The 26,726-nt window shown below is 36.9% G+C and overlaps 1 protein-coding gene across 6 annotated transcripts in view; it reads right to left on the minus strand.

Annotated features, from left to right (window-relative positions):
- Nucleotides 1-26,726, minus strand: part of TRPM7 (transient receptor potential cation channel subfamily M member 7) — a 130,368-nt gene that overhangs the window by 49,814 nt on the left and 53,828 nt on the right. For all 6 annotated transcript variants that reach the window (XM_032174094.2, XM_032174093.2, XM_058427145.1 and 3 more), the window contains exons 9-19: nt 25,999-26,122; nt 24,537-24,609; nt 21,262-21,362; nt 17,285-17,419; nt 12,850-12,903; nt 6,997-7,137; nt 6,583-6,717; nt 5,432-5,712; nt 3,682-3,910; nt 2,391-2,546; nt 2,170-2,313 (exon numbers count right to left, since the gene is read on the minus strand). In XM_032174094.2, coding sequence (XP_032029985.1) covers nt 2,170-2,313; nt 2,391-2,546; nt 3,682-3,910; nt 5,432-5,712; nt 6,583-6,717; nt 6,997-7,137; nt 12,850-12,903; nt 17,285-17,419; nt 21,262-21,362; nt 24,537-24,609; nt 25,999-26,122 — 1,573 coding nt within the window. The remainder of the gene's footprint in view (nt 1-2,169; nt 2,314-2,390; nt 2,547-3,681; nt 3,911-5,431; nt 5,713-6,582; nt 6,718-6,996; nt 7,138-12,849; nt 12,904-17,284; nt 17,420-21,261; nt 21,363-24,536; nt 24,610-25,998; nt 26,123-26,726) is intronic.

The following is a 26,726-nucleotide window of genomic DNA, read 5'->3' on the forward strand; positions in this document are numbered from 1 at the left end:
CACACACAAAAATAGACATTAAATGAACCTTTGTGAATTATCCCCTAGTTTCCTTTATTAAAACAATTTTAGAAATATCTCTTCTTCAGCACAGACATTGCATTTACTGGAATATAAATGGTCCCCAGAGTATAAACGTGTTGTTCTACCTTTAGAACGTCCCACAGAAGGGATTTTATAATCATGTTTACGTTCTTAGCATATGCCACACAATTCTGCTTATCTCATACCTACAGTATCATAATATATTAAAATTACTGCAGAATTTCACCACCATAATCATCAAGGAACACATGTTTCCTGCCTCCTTCCTCCCCCAGTCAAACAGTATTCCTAAGAAAGACAACTGGGGCAGGCCGCAGTGACTCACGCCTATAATTCCAGAACTTTGGGAAGCCAGTGCAGGCGGATCACCTGAGGTCAGGGGTTTGAAACTAGCCTGGCCAACAGGGTGAAACTCCATCTCTACTGAAAAAAAAAAAAAAAAAAAAAATTAGCCAGACGTGGTGGTGGTGGTGCATGCCTGCAGTCTCAGCCACTCAGGAGGCTGAGGCACAAGAATTGCTCGAACCTGGGAGGTGCAGGTTGCAGTGAGCTGAGATCATGCCATTGTACCCTAGCCTGGGCAACAGAACGAGACTCTGTCAAAAAAAAAAAAAAAAAAAAAAAAAAAAAAAAAAAAAAAAAAAAAAAAGAAGAAGAAAGAAAAGAAAAAAAAAAGACAAGACAAGACAGACAGACAACTGGTATTTTCTTAGCTCCCAGTCACTAAAGTTGAACCCCAAAAAGTGGAAAAAATGTGAAGAGGCTTTGCCCCAGGTAAGGAAACAGCCCACCTTTGATACTCTTTACAAAACAGGTTACAGAGAGGTGCTAAAGTTTATGTATAAATACATGTGAGTATTTATTTCATTTCAGAGGAAAACCCACACTTATTGACCCTTGAAAAATTATGAGTAAGAATCCTCTCATCTCTATCTTGTCTCCACCAGTCCTAGAGTAAGTCACATCCTTTATTTGATTATCTATGGCAGGCTAGGGAGTAAACTGCAGTAAAGAAGAAAAGAGAAATTCCTGTAGTCACCCACGTTGGCTATTTTAACGTAGCCATTCACATGAATGCAAATGTAAGAAAACTGCCCTATTTTCATTAGTGGAGACAGAATTTGGAGATTAGATCAGATAATTGATATTTGCAATTTCAGCCTCTGAATAGGAAGGAACAAGAACATTTTCATATAGAGATATAAGGAAATGTTAGTCTCAGGTTAATGGTCACATATGTGGGTGAAAAAGCAATCACCAAAGAAACAAATTCTTACTGATGAAAATGAAAAAATCTCCACAACAACAAAGTTAAAAACATCTTAATTAAGGGTTTTCCTATGAAGGGGAATTAAGAACTCATCTACTCAGTCCCTGGTTAAAAGTAGGGGCTAATCTCATTTGCTGTATCACCTGTTCCTTCAGGTTGGTCCATTGCTAGGGAAAGTAGCACCAGCAACATAGCCAACTAATATTTCCTAGTGCTCATTCTCCACACAAAACAACCAAACCAACACATAAACACCTACATTTCAACCAAAATAACAGGTGAGTCCATCCTTGTATGGACATATGCTCTTTAACCTGCTAGTAAAATCAATTTTTCCATAAAGCAAGAGAAAAGCCAATTATATGGAAGGTAATCAAGCATACACTTTAATACGATTAAAGAAATAAGCCACAGATAAATAAAATCACACAAACAATCTGGATTACTTTTTATCATCATCAATTAACACTGCAAACAGATTTCTAGACTTTTATGTATTATCTGCAAAATCCTAAAGCAAAAAAATTGTTAAGCGTGTATCAGAATCTCTTTTGGTCCATCTTTTATCATTATTTTTACTAGTTGATTAGTATTTGCTACCAACTTACAAAGGCCCAGGGTATCATATATTTGTTAAGTACATTTTTGGTTCCAATTAGAACTAAAATTTATTAGTGTTTATCACTCTAGATGATGACAATTTAAATGAAACTAAGGCAAATGTATCACTCTTTTAAATGTGAAATGCCTTCTCAGTGATCTAAGTTATATCAACATTAGTATGGATTCTGAACCAATGGTCCCCCAAAGCCTAACTCTTAAAAACATTATGCTCGTGTAATTTAAAAACATACCGTGTTAAACCAGAATTTTACAATTGGTGCATGATAAAAGGCATAAAACTTTCGTGTGATTGGAAGCTTTTTTGATTTTATTTGTATCTCCATCTCATTCTTTCCTTCATTACTATCCAAAATCCGTACTTCTTTAAACACTTCCTAAAATTAAAAAAAAATTCTTTTGTACAATTATTCAGAACAAACTTATATTTACTTTAAAATGTTTTCCTGCTTACCATGGGGATCTCTTCTGTTATGTTCTGAAAGTTGTTTTCGCTGTCATCCATTGTCATCTGATGAGCATCTTGAGATTGTGGGATATGGGACATTTCAGCCTTAGTTTTATATTCTAACAGTAATATGGCAGGTGGAACTAAAATGCTTAGTATGACCTAAATTTTTAGAAACATAATTTTGCATTTTAAAATTAATGACCTTCAAGAATATAATAAAAACAAAACAAAGAATATAATAAAAACAATAAAAGATAGTAAATATCTTGTGATTAGCCATTTTGCCCCTAGTAGTGGAGGGAAAAAAACAAAAAATTGATTTTTTTACTTATATATTGTATTTAAAGAGGCCCAAGTTTAATTGTTTTAAAGAGTAACAAAACATTTGATTATTATGATAATAAGGTTATAGGATAGATTTAATAATTATTATAGACTTGTCCTTAAATAAAATCAGATTACAATTTGTTCAGAAAATATATTTTGTTTAAACAAAATTTAAGCCTTATAAAGGTGCTATGTCCTTAATTTTATCCTAAATCTCTTTGCAAGTGTTCCATGTCACAACGTGATTACTCAGCTTGTGCCTCTATAAACAAAAAGGTTTACTTCTAAAATTTTACTTATTACTTGCAAAATCCCAAAGCATGAAGAAATTGTAATTGTGTAACAGGGTTTCTGTTGGTTATTCAGTGGCCTACGGTTTAACTATTTGCCTGATTTCTGACTCCTACATTTCTGCACCTTATTTTAAAAGATATAAGAGAACAAAAAGCAAAGTTCAAAGCAGTATCTATCACCATGACAAAACCAAAAGTACATGCCATTTTACCCAAATTTTTAATCATAAAAACAGGCCACATGGATATACTTATCTATAATGGGTATATCAATATACTCATCCAATATACTTTAAGTAACTTAAAAGTAACAGATTATTAAATTAGTAGATAGGTCTTGAATTTCAGAATTTGGGAATAATCCTTTCATAAAGTAGTAACTTTTTTCAAGGCTGCTCAGGGCCATAATCTCCGATATTTCCCATTTGTTCCCCTTCTAGCTCAAAGAGAGGCCATAATCATTATAGACACCTAAAAAGGATTCAAAAGTAAAGAAGAGGAAAAAAGAAGCCCATTATACCACTTGGGATGAAACGCCAATCATCCTTCTTGCTCCCTCTTTACCCCCCACCATTACACTCACACATCAAGGCATTTTACTACACATTTAGACTAATTTTTCTGTTCTTTTTATCTAATCACATGCTTTATGTCAAATTATTTCTAAAGTATACCTTGTACCAGGAATTTTTTCTCATATTCAGCCTTCCCATCCACATATCAGATAACAACATTTGTGTACACGTGTGGGCTACAAAAGGTCTAAGTCTTGAAGAAACTGCTAACTTAAGGCAGGTTGAATTACTCCAGTTCTTCAGTTCATAAGTGAGCAATTTCATAGCCATGGTTTCATCTTGTCTGAAGGACTGTTCTAATAATTCAACGGCCAACTGACCAAAATCACTATAAAAAGATAAAAGCCAAAATATACTCAGATTAACAAACTGCAATTTTAAACCACTATTCTTATATACATTAATACTTTCTACTTTTTAATATGCTCACACACACTTATAGAATTATGAGGCATTAAAACCATAATTCTGTTTTCAGACATCTACATCTATGTGGAAATCACAAAATATTAAAATATGTCGCATTATGTACAAGATTGAAAAGGTGAATCCAGAGCACTTTCTCCCGGTCCTAGAAATCAAACTATAATCTCAAAGGGAATCAAAACTCACAACGCTACAATGCTCTGTTCAAAAAAGTTTATGCAGTATTTCAAACACAGAAAACAGTTGGTACCTGGAAGAGAGGAAGAACAATGTGACTAGGGACTAACCTAATTATGAAAAACATCTGAATCTTGAAGTCCCACTAAGTAACCATAGGATCCCTGTTAAGAGTTATTTTCAGTAACAATTGTCACTGCCCTCTAAAGACCCCACTTGGGGAGCCGGAGGTCTTAGTATATATTAGAAAACTTCTTTTTTTTTTTTTTTTTGTTCTCTGAGACAGAGTCTCGCCCTGTCGCCCAGGCTGGAGTGCAGTGGCGCGATCTCGGCTCACTGCAAGCTCCGCCTCCCGGGTTCACGCCGTTCTCCTGCCTCAGCCTCTCCGAGTAGCTGGGACTACAGGCGCCCGCCACCACGCCCGGCTAATATTTTTAGTAGAGACGGGGTTTCACCGTGGTCTCGATCTCTTGACCTCGTGATCCGCCCGCCTCGGCCTCCCAAAGTGCTGGGATTACAAGCGTGAGCCACCGCGCCCGGCCAGAAAACTTCTACAAACTACTTTTCCAGTTTAATATTCCAACACTGCCCCTCTAAGTAAATTGTAAACTTTTACGAACTATGTCGTTATTCTATGTATGTAGTTCTAGCTTCTGAAGTGCCCTCCCAGTTGAATTCAGTTTATTTTCTTGTAACACAGTTCCAACCTCACTTCCGCCCTTTCCTTACCAATTCAAATGGAACTTTCTAATCCAATTGCTATTATTTGCAAAAATTAAAATGAATTCTGGCATTTCTTCTTTGTTTCGAGACAGGGTCTACTGCTGTCACCCAGGCTGGAGTGCAATGGCATGATCACAGCTCACTGCGGCCTCAACCTCCCAGGCTCAAGTGATCCTCCCACCTCAGCCTCCTGAGTAGCTGGGACCACAGACAAGTGCCACCACACCCAGCTAATTTTTAAATTTCATGTAGAGACGGGGTCTGCCTATGTTGCCCAGGCTGCATTTCTTCTTTCTTGCTGAGATATTTAATTCTTGAGTTGCAAATATAATAACCTGTTTTTCACAGAGGCAGAAAGTTTCTTTTAATTAAAAAAAAATACTTATATAATTTTCTGTCAATTGTACCAATAAGATTATACATATAAACACATCACCATTAAGTATATGGCACTGTAACAGCCACTCAAACAATACCTACTTTGAATTTTTTAAATGTTTTCAAATAATAAAATATCACTTACTTGGAATACTGTTTCAGTTCTTCTGAAGTATCATCTACCAGGTCACTCTGCTTTGCTTCATATGCCATTGAACGATAGATCTTACAGGCAACTAATGCTTTAGCCATTGATTCTTCACCATGTTGCCATAAAAAACGGGCCATGACCTGCCTCTTCATAAGGCAAGCCCAAATTAACAGTTCATTAAGTGGATAAGGAAAGCGCTTGGTTTCTGGATCATCAATGTCTACAATTTCATCTTTGGTTCTTTTCTTCTTTCCTTCTTCCATAACTGTATCAATCTTCCAGGGAAAATAAAGTTATAAAGCTCATTATAATAAGGCCATATGAAATTTATGTCAGTGAAAATTTTAGTAAAATATCTTTACATTATTCAGCTCCATAAAACTGCACATAATAGCATAAATTTTATAAACCTGATTTTTATTATAGCTCATAATTCATTTTATGAAAATGCTATTTCAACAAAAATGTCTTTGCAATAAACATTTTCCAAAATTTAAGGGCCTAAATATTTCAACTAATATTCTAATAGAACATAATTTTAATAAAGGGTTAGGTAAGATTTTTGTCATACATGTTCTTAAGTAAAACTGGAATGAAAGAAGTCAGGTAAACATTTATTAAAATATTTTAACTTGGTTATTATCATACCAAAATATGAAAATGTACGCTGGGCGCAGTGGCTCACGCCTGTAATCCCAGCACTTTGGGAGGCTGAGGCGGATGGATCATGAGGTCAAGAGATCAAGACCATCCTGGCCAACATGGTGAAACCCCGTCTCTACTAAAAATACAAAAAATTAGCCAGTGTGGTGGCAGGTGCCTGTAGTCTCAGCTACTCGGAAGGCGGAGGCAGGAGAATCACTCGAACCCGGGAGGCGGAGGGTGCAGTGAGCCAAAATTGCACCACTGCACTCCAGCCTGGTGACAGAGCAAGACTCCCATCTCAAAAAAAAAAAAAAAAAAGTAACAAAATCATTAACTTATAATTAATATCTCTGTGTATGAGAAAATGACAATTCTAAGACATATCCAAAAATGAAAGGTAATTCTTACTAAATCAATTAGGTTTTTTTGTTTAATAATACTAAGTAATTTAGAAAGAAGAAAAGAAAAACCCAGAAAGAATAATATTTAAATAAATTTACCTTTGGTCGGTAGGGCTGTGCTGTCTTAATGAAATGGTTATGCCTCATTTTTTCCTTTTTATCTGCCCTGTTGCCAAAAGATTCATGACTCTTTCGCAACTGAGGAGTGCTGCTGGAGGTATTTCGGCCAGACCTCTGAAAATGAGATCTTATTAGCTTTTATAGATTTAAACATGCTGGCACGTTATAAAAATTCAAGAATCAATTTATATATGTGTGCAAATGTGTTAGTGTATACACACAAAATATGACTGATTTAAGATTTTGATGACATAATATTTCTAATTACTCTTAGTTGAAAATCTTCAACTTTATGAGTGTTACTTTCTCCATTCCAATGTTAATTCTTAACAATTAAAGTGCATGTGTTAATGTTAAAGCATATATACACATTGCCCCCCAAATTTTACATACCCGATTATTTCCACCAAGACTATTATATATTAATCGAAAACGTTTCCTAGTATAGGTGCATCTGTAGGTTCCTCCCATGAGATATTCAATAACAAGTCCTATATCAATTAGAGTGATCTTATATCCTGGAGGAAGATTTCCCTAGAAACAAAACATTTGTTTTAAATAGATCAGATACTATTTCTCAATATTGCCATGCCCTGCCTAGGAACAGGCCTACTCTCCAAAATGACAAATGTTTACTTCTTATAAGAAGCAAGGGCCAGGTGCAGTGGCTCACGCCTGTAATCCCAACATTTTGGGAGGCCAAGGCGGGTGGATCACCTGAGGTCGAGTTCAAGATCAGCCTGACCAACATGATGAAACCCCGTCTCTACTAAAAATACAAAAAAATTAGCCAGGCAAGCTAGCACATGCCTGTAGTCCCAGCTACTCAGGAGGCTGAGGCAGGAGAATCACTTGAACCCGGGAGGCGGAAGTTGCAGTGAGCCAAGATCGTGCCACTGCACTCCAGCCTGGGAGACAGAGCGAGACTTGGTCTCAAAAAAAAAAAAAAAAAAAAGCAGCAGCAAGGGTTGCCAGCAGCTAAGCTATCTTTACAGAAGGAAATGCTTGTTTCTCTATTTCCTCTGTAAAAATATGGGATTCTGAAGTTCTGAGGTCTCAAAGGTGTACCCTGAGACAGGAGTATGGCCTAAAGCAGGAAGATAACAATTTCATCTATCTATTGCCCCAATACTTCACACATAAGAGACAAAGCAGGCTGGGCGCTGTGGCTCAGGCCTGTAATCCCAGCACTTTGGGAGGCCAAGGCAGGCGGATCACCTGAGGTCGGAAGTTCGAGACCAGCCTGGCCAACATGGAGAAACCCCGTCTCTACTAAAAAAATATAAAATTAGCCGGGCGTGGTGCCCAGCTACTTGGGAGGCTGAGTTAGGAAAATGACTTGAACCCGGGAGGCAGAGGTTGCAGTGAGCCGAGATCGTGCCATCGCATTCCAGCCTGAGCAACAAGAGCGAGACTTTGTCTCAAAAAAAAAAAAAAAAAAAAAAGAGACAATGGAAACGCGAATCAGCCAAATATTCCATTTTCATTGTGATACATATAAAAAATTGCATTTTTCTGCAAAAATAATGCTGTATTATGTTTCCAGACTGGCCCAGGAATACGTGTAAGTATTTTTATAACCAAAATTATACTGGTGATATTATAGGTTTTTATAGTGTTGTCTAGGAATTAACTACCACTTGCAACATTGTTTAAAGATAAGACTTCATTTTCCCATGGCAATTTACAAATGCACTTTTGGAACATACACCATTTGTGAGTTTGGAAAGATTGCCTGTTATAAAATTTAAAAACTGGCTAATTTTATTAAATAATCTTAAAGGGATTTAATCATCAGATAATTTGTATTTATTAACTAATTCTGCCCTCCTACCATCACCATTTTTTTATTTCCCTGATTATGTCATGAACTTTTTTTTTTTTTTTTTTAATGTCTGTATTTTTACTATCTTGGTTTCACTGGGCATGGTGGCTCACCTGAGGCCAGGAGTTTGAGACTATCCTAGCCAACATGGTGAATCCCCATCTCTACTAAAAATACAAAAATTAGCTGCGTGTGGTGGAGGGCACCTGTAATCCCAGCTACTCAGGAGGCTGAGGCAGAAGAATCGCTTGAACCCAGGATGCGGAGGTTGCAGTGAGCCAAGATCACACCATTGCACTCTAGCATGGGCAACAAAGGCGAAACTCCGTCAAAAAAAAAAAAAAAAAAAAAAATCTTGGTTTCATCTGTGAAATTTCTAATTTCTAGATAACTATATCCTTTAAATCTCTAATTTGAAAATAAATTAAAATATATATTTCCATCTTGAATACAAGATTTTTGGTTTTAACTCAAGCAATCTCAAAATATGCAGAATGATTGAGAATGTCACCTATGATATTCTTCAACATTATTTATTAAAAACCACAAATGCCATTATATAAACCCACTTGAGTAAGAAATATTTAAATTAGGTAAAATAATGTGAATTATCTAACAAATGTCATGACGATCAAGTTCTCAAACTATACTAAGTCATAAAACTCAAGTTACCAATCTGAATAAAAATATTCAATTACTGCCTTTATTTCAAGATTTATCACTTATAGAAATAAAAAAATAGGGCTTATTATTATAGCCACCAATGTAACAACAATGTATACAAATTCTCACATTTATTTCCAAAATTTTAACTACCATAATTCTTTCTTAGAAACATGGTCTTAAGGTCTCCCCCATTACTTAAGATTTCTAGGGGAAGGAGAGGGAATTTTAATTATTTAAAAAGACCAAATCAAATTGATGTGAAATGACCAGAATAGGCAAATCATTAGATTAATAGTTACCATAGGTCGGCGACAAAAGTGGGGAGTAGAGAAAGAGAAGAAATTAGGAGTGACTGCTAAAGGGTACAGGATAACTTTTTGAAGTATTATAAATGCTCTAAAGTCAGACTGTGGCAATGGTTGCACAACTCTGTGAATATAGTAAAGTCAAAAAATGTATGCTGCTTTTTTTTTTTGAGACAAGAGGTCTTGCTCTGTTGTCCAGGCTGGAGTGCAATGGCACAATCTCAGCTTGCTGCAACCTCCGCTTCCCAGGTCCAAGCAATTCTTCTGCCTCAGCTTCCTGTGTAGCTGGGACTACAGGCATATGCCACCACACCTGGCTAATTTTTGTATTTTTAGTAGAGACAGGGTTTCACTATTTTGGCTAGGCTGTTCTTGAGCTACTGACCTCAAGCCACTGTGTCTGGCCAATATACACTTTAAATGAATGAATTTTGTAATCTGTGAAATATATTTCAATAAAGCTATAAAGAAAAGCACATGCAGGCTGGGTGTAATGGCTCACGCCTGTAATCCTAGCAATTTGGGAGGCTGAAGTGGGTGGATCACCTGAGGTCAGGGGTTTGAGACCAGCCTGGCCAACATGATGAAACCTCATCTCTACCAAAAAAAAAATAATAAACAAACAAACAAACAAATAAATAAATAAATTAGCCAGGCGTGGTGGCGTGTGCCTGTAGTCCCAGCTACTCGGGAGGCTGATAGGAGAATTGCTTGAACCTGAGAGGCAGTGGGTGCAGTTAGCCAAAATCGCGCCATTGCACTACAACCTGGGCAACAGACCAAGACTCCATTTCGAAAAAAAACAAATCAGCCAGGCGTGGTGGCAGGCACCTGCAATCCCAGCTACTCGGGAGGCTGAGGCAGGAGAATCACTTGAACCCGGGAGGCGGAGGTTGCAGTGAGCCGAGATCATGTCACCACACTCCAGCCTGGGCAAGAAAGGGCAAAACTTCATTTCAAAAAAAAATTTTTTAAGTATAAAATGTCTCGCTTCTTCCTATGGGATAGTAGTTTAGTATTAAATCAGTTACAAAATAAAGAAAATGAAAACAGAAAATGACATTTTTTAAAAACATCCTCAAGGCTGTTAAAATGACATTTCTAATGTCATTCTTTTTTCTTAAGAAGGGTCTTGATGTGTACCCAGACTGGAGTACAGTGGCTCGATGACAGCTCACTGCAGCCTCAATTCCTGGGCTCAAGTGATCCTCCCTCAGTGCCCCCCACACCCCCACCAATCAGTTGGACTACAGGCACGTGACAACATGCCGGGCTAATTTTTAAATTTTTTTGTAGAGACAAGGTCTCGCTTTGTTTGCCCAGGCTGGTCTCAAACCCCTTCTCTCTGGCGATCCACTCACCTCGGACTACTAAAGTGCTGGTATTATGGGTATGAGCCACCAGCCCTGGCCTTCTAAGTTTTTAATAATGCACTCATACTTAGTAGCAAGTAAAAGCTGAAATAAATAAAGAATTCTAAACAAAATTTAAGTTTAGAAACTTAGAAAGTATTTTAACCAAATAAATATAAATACTATTTTATCAAGGAAAACAAAACTGTATTGAATACCAATAATATAAATGGGTATAAAACTGGTGATAAACGTTTAAAACTTTTAGTTCACAAACAATCCTGATAGAACAGGAATAACAGTGCATCAATTTAGTGGCCACAGAATAGCCTGAGATCATGACAGTGTTATGCGTTCATCACTACCAATACTAGATTTGTTTTACTTTTTAAAATGTTAAAATGCTCACGCCTGTAATCCCAGCACTTTGGGAGGCCAAGGAGGGTGGATCACAAGGTCAGGAGATCGAGACCATCCTGGCTAACATGGTGAAACGCCGTCTCTACTAAAAATACAAAAAATTAGCTGGGCGTGGTGGCGGGCTCCTGTAGTCCCAGCTACTCGGGAGGCTGAGGCAAGAGAATGGCGTGAACCTGGGAGGTGGAGCTTGCAGTGAGCCGAGATCGTGCCACTGCACTCCAGCCTGGGCGACAGCAAGATTCCGTCTCAAAAAACAAATAAATGTTAAAATGATTTATATGTATTTAGGGGGTACAAGTATAGATTTCTTACATGCATATGTTATGTAGTGGTGAAGACTAGGCTTTTAGTGTACCTATTACCTGAATAGTGAATAGTGTACCCACAGGTAGTTGTTCAACCCTCACCACCCCCACCCAACCTCCCACCTTTTGTAAAGTCTCCAATGTCTATCATTCCACTCTATGTCCACAGGTACCCATTGTTTAGCTCCAACTTGTAAGTGAAAACGTGGTATTTGACTAAGTTATTTCACTTAGGATAATGAACCTCCAGTTCCATTCACACTGCAGTAAAGGACATGATTTCATTCTTTTGTATGGCTAAGTAGAAATACTTGATTTTTTTTTTAAAGGGGGAAGAGCTTTTCAGCATTTTTACTGGCAAAGTCTGCCATTAAGATCATGACCCAGTCCTCAATTTCCTTATTCAACACCCTTTACATTGGGACAATTTTCTCTTTTTTCTTTTTTTTTTTTTTTTGAGATGGAGTCTTGCTCTGTCGCTCAGGCTGGAGTGCAGTGGCGTGATCTCTGCTCACTGCAAGCTCCGCCTCCCGGGTTCATGCGATTCTCCTGCCTCAGCCTCCCGAGTAGCTGGGACTACAGGCGCCCGCCACTGCGCCCAGCTAATTTTTTGTATTTTTAGTAGAGACGGGGTTTCACCGTGGTCTCGATCTCCTGACCTCGTGATCTGCCCACCTCGGCCTCCCAAAGTGCTGGGATTACAGGCGTGATACATTGGGACAATTTTCTAAGGAATAAATTTCTGCTGAAGATAGAGGAAAAAAGATACATTCTATCAACAGTCTTTCTTTTATGAACCAATGAGCTTTATACATCATATTCTATCTTGGATGACCAGAAGCTCAATAGTTTTTTTTTGTTTTGAGACAGAGTCTCACTCTAAAAGTCACCCAGGCTGGAATGCAGTGGTAAGATCATGGATCACGGCAGCCTCTACCTCCTAGCCTCAAGCAATCCTTCCCACCTCAGCCTCCTGAGTAGCTGGTACTACAGGTGTGCACCACCATGCCCAGGTAATTTTTTTAACTTTTCACAGAGATGGGATTTCAGCATGCTGCCCAGGCTGGTCTTGAACTCCTGGGCTCAAGCAATCCGCCAGCCTCAACCTGCCGAAATGCTGGGATTACAGGTTTCAGCCACCCATGCCCAGCCTTGGTCTTAATTTCATAAACTCTCTTTTTTTCTTGTTTTCTGATACATTATGCTCTTTACTCCTCTCTTACCACGAATTCAGCCCATACTTTATCTTGTTCTGTAAACTGTAATTTTATTGGTATTTCTAAAATGTATTTAAATGCTTTTTTTAAAAAAGGGATGAAATATAAATGATTTTTTAAAATAACATTTTTCAAAAGCAAAAAATAATCTCTTACTTGTTTGACGTCTCGAACAAGATGAAACAGCATTGGATTAGTTGGACCTTGTTTCTTTAGGGAGAAAAAGTTACAGCAAACTATTATTTTTCTTCTAAAATAATTTAAACCTTACAGGATTTTTATGAACCTTCTTATACAAATTACATTGTTTTGGACTTATTTCCTTAAGTTCTATTCATAAAGTAGAACAACAAAGATTTTCACATTTACTGCCAAAAACCAAATAATCTTAGAGTATCACTAAAATGATACATAAGTTTTTGTTTCATAAAAGTCAACACTGCAACTTTACAAATGTATCTTAAATTTACATTTCTTTCATTGATAACGGCGCTGTACAATACCTTTCTTCTTGTTAAAATGTCTGTTCCTCTGTTTCTGTCACTAATAAAGTCATATTGAGACTTTAAATATTTTGGGTAATAAGGCTTTAACACAAGCTTGTTCAACCTGTAGCCCACGGGCTGCATGCAGCCCAAGATGGCTTTGAATGTGGCCCAACACAAATTTGTAAACTTTCTTAAAACATTGAGTTTTTCTCCTTTTTTTTTTTTTTTTTTAGCTCATCAGCTAACATTAATGTTAGTGCATTTTATGTGTGGCCCAAGACAATTTTTCTTCCAATGTGGCCCAGGAAAGCCAAAAGATTGGACATCCCTGATTTAACATTTATATATGCCATAATTTTGCCATTATCTTACTTCTCTTTATATATACTGTTAAGAGTGGGCCACCATGCCCGGCCACCTACCATTATTTCTTTGGAGAAAAAGTTATTTTCTTTGATATTCTTGGCTTTCAAATTCTATATAATATTTGAGATGACTACAATTGATATTGCATATGAATTATATTTTACTTTACTTTGCTCTGTCTTCTTTTTACAATATTTATTTAGGGCTGGGTGAGGTGGCTCAAGCCTGTAATCCCAGCACTTTGGGAGGCCGAGGCGGGCGGCTCACCTGAGGTCGGGAGTTCGAGACCAGCCTGACCAACACGGAGAAACCCCGTCTCTACTAAAAAAACACAAAATTAGCCTGGTGTGGTGGCGCATGCCTTTAATTCCAGGTACTCGGGAGGCTGAGGCAGAAGAATCGCTTGAATCTGGGAGGCAGAGGTTGCGGTGAGCCGAGATCGTGTCATTGCACTCCAGCCTGGGCAACAAGAGCAAAACTCCATCCCCCAAAAAATAAAAAATTAAAAAAATTCCATCCTGGCTAACACGGTGAAACCCCGTCTCTACTAAAAATACAAAAAATTAGCCGGGCATGGTGGCGGGCGCCTGTAGTCCCAGCTACTCGGGAGGCTGAGGCAGGAGAATGGTGTGAACCCCTGGGGGCGCAGCCTGCAGTGAGCCAAGATCGCGCCACTGCACTCCAGCCTGGGCGACAGCGAGACTCCGTCTCAAAAGAAAAAAAAATTTTTTAAAAACTCAAAAAAAAAACAAAAAAAACCCAACAATATTTATTTAGTCAATCCACTCAGGGGCTAAGTTCTCTCTGCCAATTCTCCCCTACAGGTTAACTTTTTAAAATAAAAGTTTCTTCTAAGTTAATAAGAAGTATCTCATATTTTGGGGGTATTGGGGAATTTCATTGCATTTTTCTCTAACAGTATATAATCACATGGAAAGGCACTTAAAATTTTTTAAATTCTATTTTATCCTACTCTATTAAATGTTTATCCATTAAAAATAAATTGTTAATAAATAATAAATGTACTTTAACATAGTAATTCTCAAAGTGTGACCTGGGGACACCTGAGGCCCCCATGATTCCTTCAGGAGTTCCGTAAGATCAAGACTTTTTTCCTAATCATATTAAAATTGTATTTGTATTATTTCATTCTTATTCTCTCAGTGTTTGGTGGAGTTTTCCAGAGGCTTTCTGATGTGTGATATTGTGAGATTAAATTCAGAAGCAAATATGAGAATCCAGCTGCTTTTATAAGGCTAGACTTTGAAGACATTTGCAAAAATGTTTTCCTCTCCTCACCAATTTTTCTGTTTTCTTTAAAAATAAAAATATAGCAGGCTGGGTGCGGTGGCACATGCCTGTAATCCCAGCACTTTGGGAGGTTGAGGTGGGTGGATCACCTTAGATCAGGAGTTCAAGACCAACCTGGCCAACATGGTGAAACCTCATCACTACTAAAAATACAAAAATTAGCTGGGCGTGATGGTGGTTATCTATAATCCCAGCTATTTGGGAGGCTGAGGCAGGAGAATCGCTTGAACCTGGGACGTGGAGGTTGCAGTGAGCCGAGATTGTTCCACTGCTCTCCAGCCTGGATGACAAGAGCAAAACTCCGTCTCAAAAAAATAAAAATAAATAAAAACATATCAGGCAGAAGGGTGCTAATTTAAGAAAAAAGAAATAAGAACAAATATTTATGTTAACATGGGATAAGTTTAGAAATTTTAAGTAAATATAATTGCTACTTTAATAAAAACATTTTTTAAAACTCTCATTTTTATATTCTAAAATACCAACATACATAAACAAAACCTCTTTAGAAAAGCTCTTTGAAGTTCTCAATAATTTTAATGTAAAGGAACCCTGAAATCAAGAAGTTTGAGAACCACTGCTTTATCATGCTGCAAGCCCTTAAATGTTTTAAAACTTCATCAATAATTGATGCTGAAAGTAACTACAGTATTATCTTAACACCTTTGAGTTATACAATTTAAAAAATTACTTGCCTTGCTAATGGGATCAATTTTTATTTTTATTGTTTTACACTGCTTTATAGTTCAGGTATAAACCTTACTACAGCATAATGAATAATCCTTTTAATTTTTACATCTGTCAAGGACAGTAAAATGCCAACAAAGTTCAATGCAAATGTGCTGTGCACTACTAAAAGAAAATAATGGAAGCTGGGCCCGGTGGATCACACCTGTAATCCCAGAACTTTGGGAGGCTGAGGCAGGCGGATCATTTGAAGTCGGGGGTTCAAGACCGGCCTGGCCAACATGGCAAAACCCCATCTCTACTAAAAATACAAAAACTAGCTGGGCATGGTGGCATGCACCTGTAATCCCAGCTACTCAGGAGGCTGAGGCAGGAAAATCGCTTGAACCCGGGAGGCAGAGGTTGCAGTGAGCCCAGATCGTGCCACTGTGCTCCACCTTGGGCGACAGAGTGAGATTCTGTCTCAAAAAAAGAAAAAAAACGGAGAAAATGAGATATAATACCTAAAGAAATTTACAATCCAAAGGGAAAGACATAATAATTGTACTTAACTATGCCACCAAGCTTCATGGAACCAGTGGCATGGAATTTAAGCTAAGTTCTAAGCAATGAATAAAATTTCAATAAATGGATTATTAGTTGGGAGCAAAACAGACCAGCACTGTAAAATAGCAAATGCTTTTTTAAAAAAAGTTTGCATTTTTGGCCGGGTGCAGTGGCTCACGCCTGTAATCCCAGTGCTTTGGGAGGCTGAGGCGGGCAGATCACGAGGTCAAGAGATCAAGACCATCCTGGCCAACATGGTGAAACCCCAACTCTACTAAAAACACAAAAATTAGCTGGGTGCGGTGGCACATGCCTGTAGTCCAGCTACCTGGGAGGCTGAGGCAGGAGAATCACTTCAACCAGGGAGGGGGAGGTTGCAGTGAGCCAAGATGGCACCACTGCACTCCAGCCTGGCGACAGAGAGAGACTCCGTCTAAAAAAAAAAAAAAAAGAAAAAAGAAAAAAGTTTGTATTTTTAGTAAATAGCAGGTAGACATTTGCCACCTTATTGCTGCCCCCCACCCCCCCCCGCCCAGCATTTGGGGGGCAATAAAAAGGCCAAGTGAGAATAGTAGCTGGGGCAATATATGAAGATCTTTGAAAATCAAGTTAAGGATTTGGGTAGTAAACTGATACTCATAACACAGAAAACCACTAAGAAGGGTAGTATATCTTCAATGCTAATATAATAAAAATTTGGAATAAAATGTGAAAGTCTTTGTGACAAGAATAGTAAGTTTTCAGGAGTCCTTTACAAAAAAAAATGAAAACAGTATGTAAGCTAAAAGGGCTATACCATGAGGTCAAACAATGAATGTAAAAAAAGAAAAAAAAAAGAGGAAACAGCAATGCATAATTCCTCCATTAGACAACGGAGTCAAAAGAAACATAATCACCCTATAATTAAGAAGTTGATCCTACAGTTTTGGTAAGGGGAGGGAAAGGGAGAGACATAGGAAAGAGAAGTAGGCTTAATAGCCCTATGGGGGTATCGTGACAGGGAATGGGTTCTAAAAACAAGGAAAGGGTTTCAGACTGTAATACAACCAATCCATACTAAAACTGGCTATAATTTTTTCATATAACCAAGGAAGACATTAAGGGTTTTATCAATAGGAATGGCTATATTCAGGTAAAGTAACATTTCCCAAAAGATAAAATGTAGTCAATAAAGAATTTTAATGTAGACTTACAGTGTTGTAAAGTTCTTCCAGTCTCGGAATGGTTAGGAATTTATGCATGCTTACTCCATTTTCAATAAGAAGTTTTACAAATGCAACTCTATCCATTACAAGAGCATCAAGCATAGCTTGTTCCAAGGATCCAACCTAGGAGTATCAAACTTAATAAATACATATTTCACATATTCTAATTATACAAACACGTTTAAATGTTAAGTCCTTAGGATTTACATTTAATTTGTTCCCAACAGTTTTAGAACAAAATTAGAAAGATGCAACACAGTAAAAAACTAAGACTTAAGGTGTTTGGGGAATAGATTAAAAGACCTCTCTAGAACAACATTTCTTAAAGAATATTCCACAAACACTACTTCTGTAGAATAAGTGTTACATGGGGGAAAAAACAGAATCCATCATCAATTAAATCTTGGGAAAGAATATCTTAAAGCAATGCTCTCAGTGTTTAGGGAAGGTTTTGTGGGAAGGATTATTTCAATAATTGAGTGCTGTTACTAACATTTAATGGGTAGGGTCAAGGGATATCAGAAATCATGCAATATGCTGGAGAATTCTACTCAGAAAGAAACTATCCTGCATCCCACACAACTTTTTATTATCCTGTTAGATGTTCTTGAGTGAAAAACCAGTAATTCTGCCTTACAAATGAACACAAAGTATTTCATCATAGTTTTTGTTCTACAATGAATTTTCCAAAAATACAACCACCAGGTAAGTCAGGCAAGATTGTACTTAGTTTTCTTCAGAACTTTAAAAGAAATAATTCATCATTAGGGAAAAGAAATCACTTGACAGCAATACAACTTATGTCCTTTGTGCTTAATATAACACATCTGTATCATTCAGCATTTGTAGCTGTACTTTATATATTAAAGCCTATTTTATAAACTTCAACAGACTTGAAATCAAATATTGGTAAATTAGTAGAGACATGAAATATAGGTATTTCACTGAGTTTTATTAATAAAGGTTGTTTTAATATAGTCTGTATATTTAATATTTTGTATATTTCTGTGTATTTTAAATATTTTAGTACCACATTATTAAAAACATCTTTGTGGCAAAAATCAATACAAAACCACTGGCTTTTTTACCCATTATTTTTCAATCTTATTCTATCTTCAGAGATTTAACACACAACTACACAACTTCTCTAGAGCAACTTGTATTACCATTTCTTTCTCCAATCTATCTTCAATTTACATCACCTAGCAAGGATATAGTTTTCATGATATTTTAAGCATACACTTTCTGTTTTTGAGACGGGGTCTCATTCTGTCACCCAGTGGCACAATCATAGCTCACTGCAGACTCAAACTCAGGGGTTCAAGGGATGCTCCCATCTCAGCCTCCCACGTGGCTAAGAACTACAGGTGTGCACGCCTGTACCTGCTTTTTTTTCTTTTTCTTTTTAAAATAGGGACAGGTCTCAAACTCCTGGCCTCAAGTGATCTTCCTACCTCAGCCTCCCACAGTACTGGAATTAGAGGCATGAGCCACCACACCCAGGCCTATTTTAAGTATATACTGATGAAATGTATGCCTTTTACATGATGGAATTTAAAGATGAAAGGTATGTTTTCTGTGACATTTTTCAATACTCAGTTCTGTCACAACAAGGAAAATATTTTCACATGCTTAAAAATAAGGCCTGATTTCCAAGAAAATAATACTTATTAGTTTTCTCTACATTAGGCTGTAGTTTATCATGGCATGTTACTATTTTACTTCAGATTATTTCCTTTTCTCTTATCACATACAAATAATCCTGATGTTATTACTGACTCTGACAGTAATATTCTAACATTATTCTAGTGCCCACTTGGTCTTTCTTTGTCCTACACTTGCAAAGAGTGTTTATCTGTTCCCCAGGATATTTAAGTTACCAACAACATACTTGTATTAGTATGTATAACTGCAGCATTTACACTGATTCTTATTATAACTGCAGGCATCTGACTTATTATGTGTTTTATATTGCCACTCTTGAACATTTATATACTGAAATATTTATTTTTTATTATAAATCATTTTTTCTTATTACAATTAGGGCATTATACATATATTCTTAATTTATGTAATTACTTATGAAATTTCACTTTAGTAGAATAAAAGGGGATATAACAAAATATTGTTTTTAAAACAAGAACATTCTATCTGTGTTTATAACCACTGCCCTAGAACAAAAACTTAATTTTCATATCTGAGGGGAAAAAAGAGACCATTTAAAAAAAATGTGTCTGCTTTGTAAGGAGCATTTCCTCAATCACTCAATGCATACTGAACTCCTGGCAAGCAAGAAGAAAGAAGAAAAACAACTGTCCTGCAAATTCTAAGTTTAGCAAGAAGCACAAAATCAAATAGGTAACATTACGCAGAAGAAATCCATCAGACAAACCACATATACACAGAAGACAAATGCTTCATCCAAGCCTTTACATCTGAGGAGAACAAAATCCAGTTAAATTATTCAAGGGAAAAATAAGGTTGGTTATAGTCATCACCATAGATGATTAACATTAATTTTTTTCCTCTGTAGTCCTGCAAGAGGAGAAGTGACTAAACAAACTGTTTTTTATTGCTATATAGGAAATACATTCCCATGGTTTAAAAAAAAAAATCAAACACTACAAAATGGTATAAAATAAAACTTTCCTCCAGCCCCCAACTCTCCAAGATGAATCCCATGTTAACAGTTTTAGAAAGGTACTATTAACTACACAGTACATGTAGATATACATGAATGTTTGTACATTCATAAGAATTTGCCACAAGTAAGATCATACTGTGCATACTTTTCTGCAATTTGCTGTTTATATTTACTATGTGGACAAAAAGGATCTAGTTCGTCCCCCGTAAAGGCTGGTAATACTTCAAGGTACAGATGAACATTTAATCTGTCCAGCCTCCTATTGATTCAGACATGTAACAAAATTTTAAGTGATTACTACCTACCAAGCTGTCAATGCAGTAGTAAACAAAACTGAAAAATATTCTTGCCCTCAGAAAGTTTACTTTCTAGGAGAAAGACAAACAATAAATAATAGCTACATTATATGGTTTGTCAGATGGTGACAAAAGTTAGAAAAAAATAGCAGGGAAGAATGCTGGTTTAGGGGGATGCTATTAAAATGGGATGGACAGAGGAAGTCCAAAGAGGAGAGAGGCCAGAAAGATAGGAGGAATTTGGTTAGAGGCCAGAAAGATAGGAGGAATTAAGCCCACATGGGTATGTAGGGAAGAATGTTAAGATAGAGAGACAGGCAAGTACAAAGCCTAGAGATAGGAGCATGCTTGATATGTTCAAAGAAGGGCAAGAACATCAACAAAGTTGGATAAAAAAGAGCAAAGAGGATAGTAGTAGCATGTAAGGCTCTGGATTATGCTCTGAGTAAATGGAATGTGATTCATCTCCTGTCCATAAAAGGAGAGCAAGTATGAGAGTAGTGAAACCAAAAAGTATGCTACCGAAATAACACAAAAGAAGGATGACAGACTAGACCAGGATGATAAAATTAGGTATTTTGAAACTAGATCTGACAAGATTTACAGATGGAATTGGATTGGAATACATGAGAAAGAGAAAAGTAAAGGATAACACTAAAGAGTCTCATCTTAGAAACTAGGAAGAAGTTGTTCCCATTTACTAGGATGAGGAAGATTAAAAAAGGAATAGGTCTAAACATCAGGGGGAATGCTAGAATGGACTCTCTGGTATACAGAGCATGAGTTCTAAAGCTTCTTTCAGTTCTAAGATTCTTAGAGATCTATACACTCTATAAAAAAATAAGGTTTTATCTAGAGGCATATGTTAAATCCTAAACTGGATCGGAATGGTGTAGAAATACTTAGCTAAACTATTTTTGAACTATTGGCAGAAAGGTAAAATGTCAAGTCAGGTCACAGTTCCCGCAAATACTTTATTACTTAGTGTAATTTAATTGTATTGTGTATGTAGATTATTTACATACCAGCCACTGCTGTCCATAAACAAATACATGATTTTTGGCAATGTCAACTCTATCCCATGCCAATGTAAGGATAAGCTGGTCAAATGCAGATGCATTAGTACCTAATCGAATAAAGAAAATAGTTGACAGGTTCAATTAATTTATCTCCATTAAAAGGTGAACACTTTTTTTTTTTAAGAGATGGGGTCTTGGTCTGTTGCTCAGGCTAAAGTGCAAAGGTGATCATGGCTCACTGCAGCCTTGAATTCCTGGGTTCAAGTGTACCTCCCGCCTTAGCCTCCAAGTAGCCGAGACTACAGATGAGCACCACCACACCCAGCTAATTTTTTAATTTTTTTGTAGAGACAGAGTCTCACTCTGTTGACCAGACTGGTCTCAAACTCCCGGCCTCAAGTGATCCTGCCACTTCGGCCTCCCAGTGTGCTAGGATTACAAGTGTGAGCCACAGTGCCCAGCACGAACACTTATGACATCTCCCCACCATTCTTTAGTTAACTTACACAGCTGGTGTCAGCCACCATTCAGAAGTAGCCTGCCTCAGAGAGATAAGATTAGCCCCAGGGTTAAGAACTTTACCTTTCCAACTATAAATGACATATTCCCATTCATTGCAAACATTTAGAAATGCAGAGAAATGAGAAGAAAACAAAGATGAACTGTTTCTATCAGAGATAGTGCTATTAGGATTCTGAAAATAGCTGTCAGGTACTTTTCTGTGCACATACAAGTTCATACATATACTTTCCATTTTTTATTCAAAAATGGGTTCATACTACAAAAGTGTTCAGTAGCTTGCTTTATGTACCTTGATATCGTACCTTGGTTCTTCTTAAAATTATATATAAATCTCCATTATATATACTTAGGTGAGCCACAATTTATTTAACAAATACTTCAAATGGTAGATATTCAGGTTATTTTGAATTTTTTGCTGAGTATGTTTTTGTGCACACACTTGATTATTCAAATAGGATGACATTCTAGAAATCAAATTGCTAGGTACAAAGATATATACTTTAAGGTTTTTGATATACTCCACAATACTTTAGATTGCTTCTACCATCCACCAGGGGAGGGGTATAACCATAACCATTTCTCCATGTGCCAAGGAGAGGGGAGTTTCCTTCTTCTCTTTTCTGAGACCAGGTCTCTCGCTGTTGTCCAGGCTGGAGTGCAGTGGCGTGGTCTTGGTTCACTGCAACCTCTGCCTCCTGGGCTCAAGTGATCCTCCCACCTCAGCCTCTCAAGTAGCTGGGACCACTGGTGCATGGCACCACACCAGGATAAGTTTTGTATTTTTTGTAGAGACAGGGTTTTGCCAGGTTGCCCAGACTGATCTCAAACTCCTGGGCTCAAGCGATCTGCTTGCCTCAGCCTCCCAAAATTTATTACTGTAACATTGGCCATCCTTCCATATTTTCTCTAAGCATTTGGATTCCTCCACTAATTATCTATTACATAAGTTCTGACCCATTCTTCCACGAGGTAGTCATCTTTTTCTTATTAATTTTTAACAGCTCTTTTTGATCCCTCCACTTTAACATTTCTATTCCTTAGTTTCCTCATCTATAAAATGAGTAAAACCATAGGAAATCTGACTCGTAGGAATAAAATGAGATAATAATGTAAACCACTTAAACACAGTGGTTAATACACAGAAAAGTACATGGTAAATAATTCATGAATATGGTACTTTCTTTTTAACCTTTTTTTTTTTTTTTGGGGGGGGGGGGGAGACAGTTTCACTCTGTCATCCAGGCTGTAGTGCAGTGGTGTGATCCTGGCTCACTGCAACCTCTGCCTTCCAGGTTCAGGCAATTCTTGTGCCTCAGCCTCCAGAGTAGCTGAGACTACAGAGACTACAGGCGTCCACCACCAACCCCAGCTAATTTTTGTATTGTTAGTAGAGATGAGGTTTCGCCATGTTGGCCAGGCTGATCTTGAATTCCTGACCTCAAGTGATCCATCCGCCTCAGCCTCCCAAATTGCTGGGATTACAGGTGTGGGCCAGTGCACACAGCCTTATTTTTTATTTTTATGCAATCCCATTTATTTTTTTTCCTTTTTGGTTTCTAGGTTTCTTATCACTTGTGATCTCTTGATACCATGATCCCAGATGATATAAATATATTTTATCACAGTATTTTAAAAATGCTTAATGTATTGGCAATTTATTATGGTCTAATATGCAAGAAAATTCTTGTAAATAAAAGGACAGTATCCTCTTAATGTGCTGGGCTCCTGGCACATCACTCTACACTAACTTTCAGGTAGACGGATGGGATACCGTCATAGTTTATTCACAGAGATTTTTCGCTATAATGTTGTTATATCTGTTGGATGTCTTTGGGGAGATAATGAGAGGATCAGTGTGTGTGTGCTTCAATCCTTTAGTCCTAAAAGATACCACTAGTTTTCAAATTTTCCCTTTCATAATGAAGATGACATGTTTTAAAATCCTATCTTTAAATTCTATCAACTAATGCCTTATAACCTTTAAACACTTATTTTTCAGCTGATTAAGAAAGTGACACATTTTTATTTATTCTTAGAGACAGGGTCTTGCTGTCACCCAGGCTGGAGTGTAGCGGTATGATAATGGCTCACTGCAAGCTCAAACCCTGGGCTCAAGCAATCCTCCTGCCTCAGCCTCCTGAACAGCTGGGACTACAGAGTGCACACCACCATGCCCAGCTAATTTTTGTCTGTTGTGAGATAGGGTCTTGCTCTGTTGCCCAAACTGGAATACAGCGGTATGATCACAGCTCACTGCAGCCTCAACCTTCCAGGCTCAAGTGATTCCACCTCAGCCTCCCAAGTAGCTGAGACTACAGGCACATGCCACCATGTCCAGGTAATTTTTAAATTTTTTGTAGAGATGGGTCTATCTTGTCCAGGCTGGTCTTGAACCCCTGGCCTCAAGTGATCCTCCTGCTTTGGCTCCCAAAGTGTTGGGATTACAGGTGTGAGCCACCATGCCTGGCCCAGGATGTTAGACGTTCTTAATAGGACTATTAAATAGGTTTGGTGGCATAAATCTTGCTAAAAACTTTTATTTTTTAAGTTCTACAAGATTAAATCAAAAGTTACCTTACCGCCAAGGAAACCAACATTGTGTCTTTCACAAAGAAAAATGACTGAAAATTCACTTTGCAAGCATTTAGCCATGTTAAAAGGTTCTATATTTTATATACATACACATATACACACATACACACACATATACATATATAAAATAAAAGGTCTTACAAATAAAAAAGTTCTTAGAGGCTTACCTTTTAGCAGTGCAGTAAGTATTGCTACATCTATATCTTGATGTTCATCTGACCCAATATGGAAAACAGTGATCTATTTAAAGATAAATTCATAACATTATGCCTTTATATTTTTAAAACAAAGGGGCATCATAAAACTCAGTAATTTCAAACTATATGGGGGGCAAAATATATATGTATGTATCTAGGAATCTATGTATGATGTATATATAAACATACGTACACATAATATATTTATGTATATAGTCAGTAACTTTATTTCAACCAAAAAACCAAAAAAATTTAAAAAACTATCATTTACTAAATAAAATGGCAAATATACTAAGAATATTTGGTTTCATATTATATTCATATTTTGACCTATCTTATGTCCCTTACAAGAGTAAGAAATTTAGGGGCTGAGGCTATAGATTCCTTATCAGGGTAAATAAATCCTACAGTTCCTTCCACAGAATGAACATTTACATGTTCACATAATGTATATATTCTTGAAAGACAAATGTTTGGTCAATATTTTTATTGCAAATGTCTTTAAATTACTTGAAACATAGCACCATTTCAGAAACTGTAATTTAATAACATTTTTCATAAAGTGAAAGATGGCCAGGCCCATGGCTCATGCTTGTAATCCCAGCAATTTGGGAGGCCAAGGTGGGCGGATCACGTGAGGTTAGGAGTTCGAGACCAGCCTGGCCAACACGGTGAAACACCGTCTCTAGTGAAAATACAAAAATTAGCCAGGCATGGTGGCGTACGCCTGTAGTCAGGAGACTGATGTGGGAGAATCGCTTGCACCCAGGAGACAGAGGTTGCAGTGAGCTGAGATTGCACCACGGCACTCCAGCTTGAGCAATGGAGCGAGACTCTGTCTCCAAAAAAATAAATAAATAAAAATAAAGAAAAGAATGTGAAACATTATTATAACCCCAATACAAAATTTTGGGGCAACTTTATTTCATAGTTTACAAAAACTTGCAATGAAAAAGACAGCAAATCAAATCATGTTATGTATTTATAGGCTTGCTAAAAAATTTTATCTCTGAAAACTTATGCCCACATTTACATGATTGAAACAAAGCAGCACTGATCTTTAATTTAATAGGCTTTAAGTACAGTAAAAATTTTTTTCCAAACATTTTATTAGAGAAACCATTAACAACTCTTTACAGTTCTTTCTTGGTACTCAACATTATCTGTTCAGACATAGTTACTTTTCATAAAACTTTTCCTAAAACAGAAGCACAAATACACAGTCTCAATACCATATAAAAAACTACAGGCCTCCTTCTATGATACCTCTCAACTTGAACAGACCAATAAATGACATATTTTTTATGGTTAATAAAGATTTCAAAGTTTAAAATCCAAATAAAAACAAAAGTATTTCACCAATTTAGAATGTGTTTTGAATGAAAGAAAAAAGGCCTATCAGCTTTTTAAATTTCTGCTGAAATCTACTTACAAGCTCCTTTCTTTTCATGCACTCCATCAGTGTTTGAAATAAATGAACTGCTTCATTCTGGCCAAAGTTAAATGTTTTTTTGATAGTGGAAATAATATCGGGCTCTGCTGCATCAGGAAGATTCCTGGAATAAAAGGAAACATAATTCACTGATTTCATCTTCCATTATTTGTAGGATCAATATGAAGTACAGGTAGATCCATGTAAGACCTTTGAAAATAATGTATTAATACTACATAATTCACCTTGGGTGGGATTATTTCTTCCTTCATGAGACTCCCAACACAAATGTTAGAAGGAAAATAAATGAAATGGAGTGATTTTTCTTTTTGAATTACTTTGTGAATTTCATCAAACAGTATGTGTGTGGCAATATCAGTACTCACATAAGATATTGTATAAAAATAATTTGAAGATATTATGAGGTATAAACTAGTATTTCACCACGATGTTCTTAAACACAGGAACTCATATTTTTCTTTTCTGAATACTTAATACATTTTCATGGCTCAAAAATAGTAGAAAATATAAAATGTTAAAATATTAAAATTAATAGTGAAAGTCTCCTTCCCACTGTCTTTCATCTGCCCAGTTCTATCACAACTATTTTTAGGAATCATTTACTTACGTAACTTTCCAAGATGTCTTTCTGCATATACAAACTATCCCCTCTCCTTTTATTCTATATAAAAAGTGGCACAATATATATGCTTCTCTACACCTTCCTT

Source organism: Hylobates moloch, unplaced genomic scaffold (genome assembly GCF_009828535.3).
Source record: "Hylobates moloch isolate HMO894 unplaced genomic scaffold, HMol_V3 SCAFFOLD_14, whole genome shotgun sequence".
In the NCBI taxonomy this organism is placed as follows: domain Eukaryota; kingdom Metazoa; phylum Chordata; class Mammalia; order Primates; family Hylobatidae; genus Hylobates; species Hylobates moloch.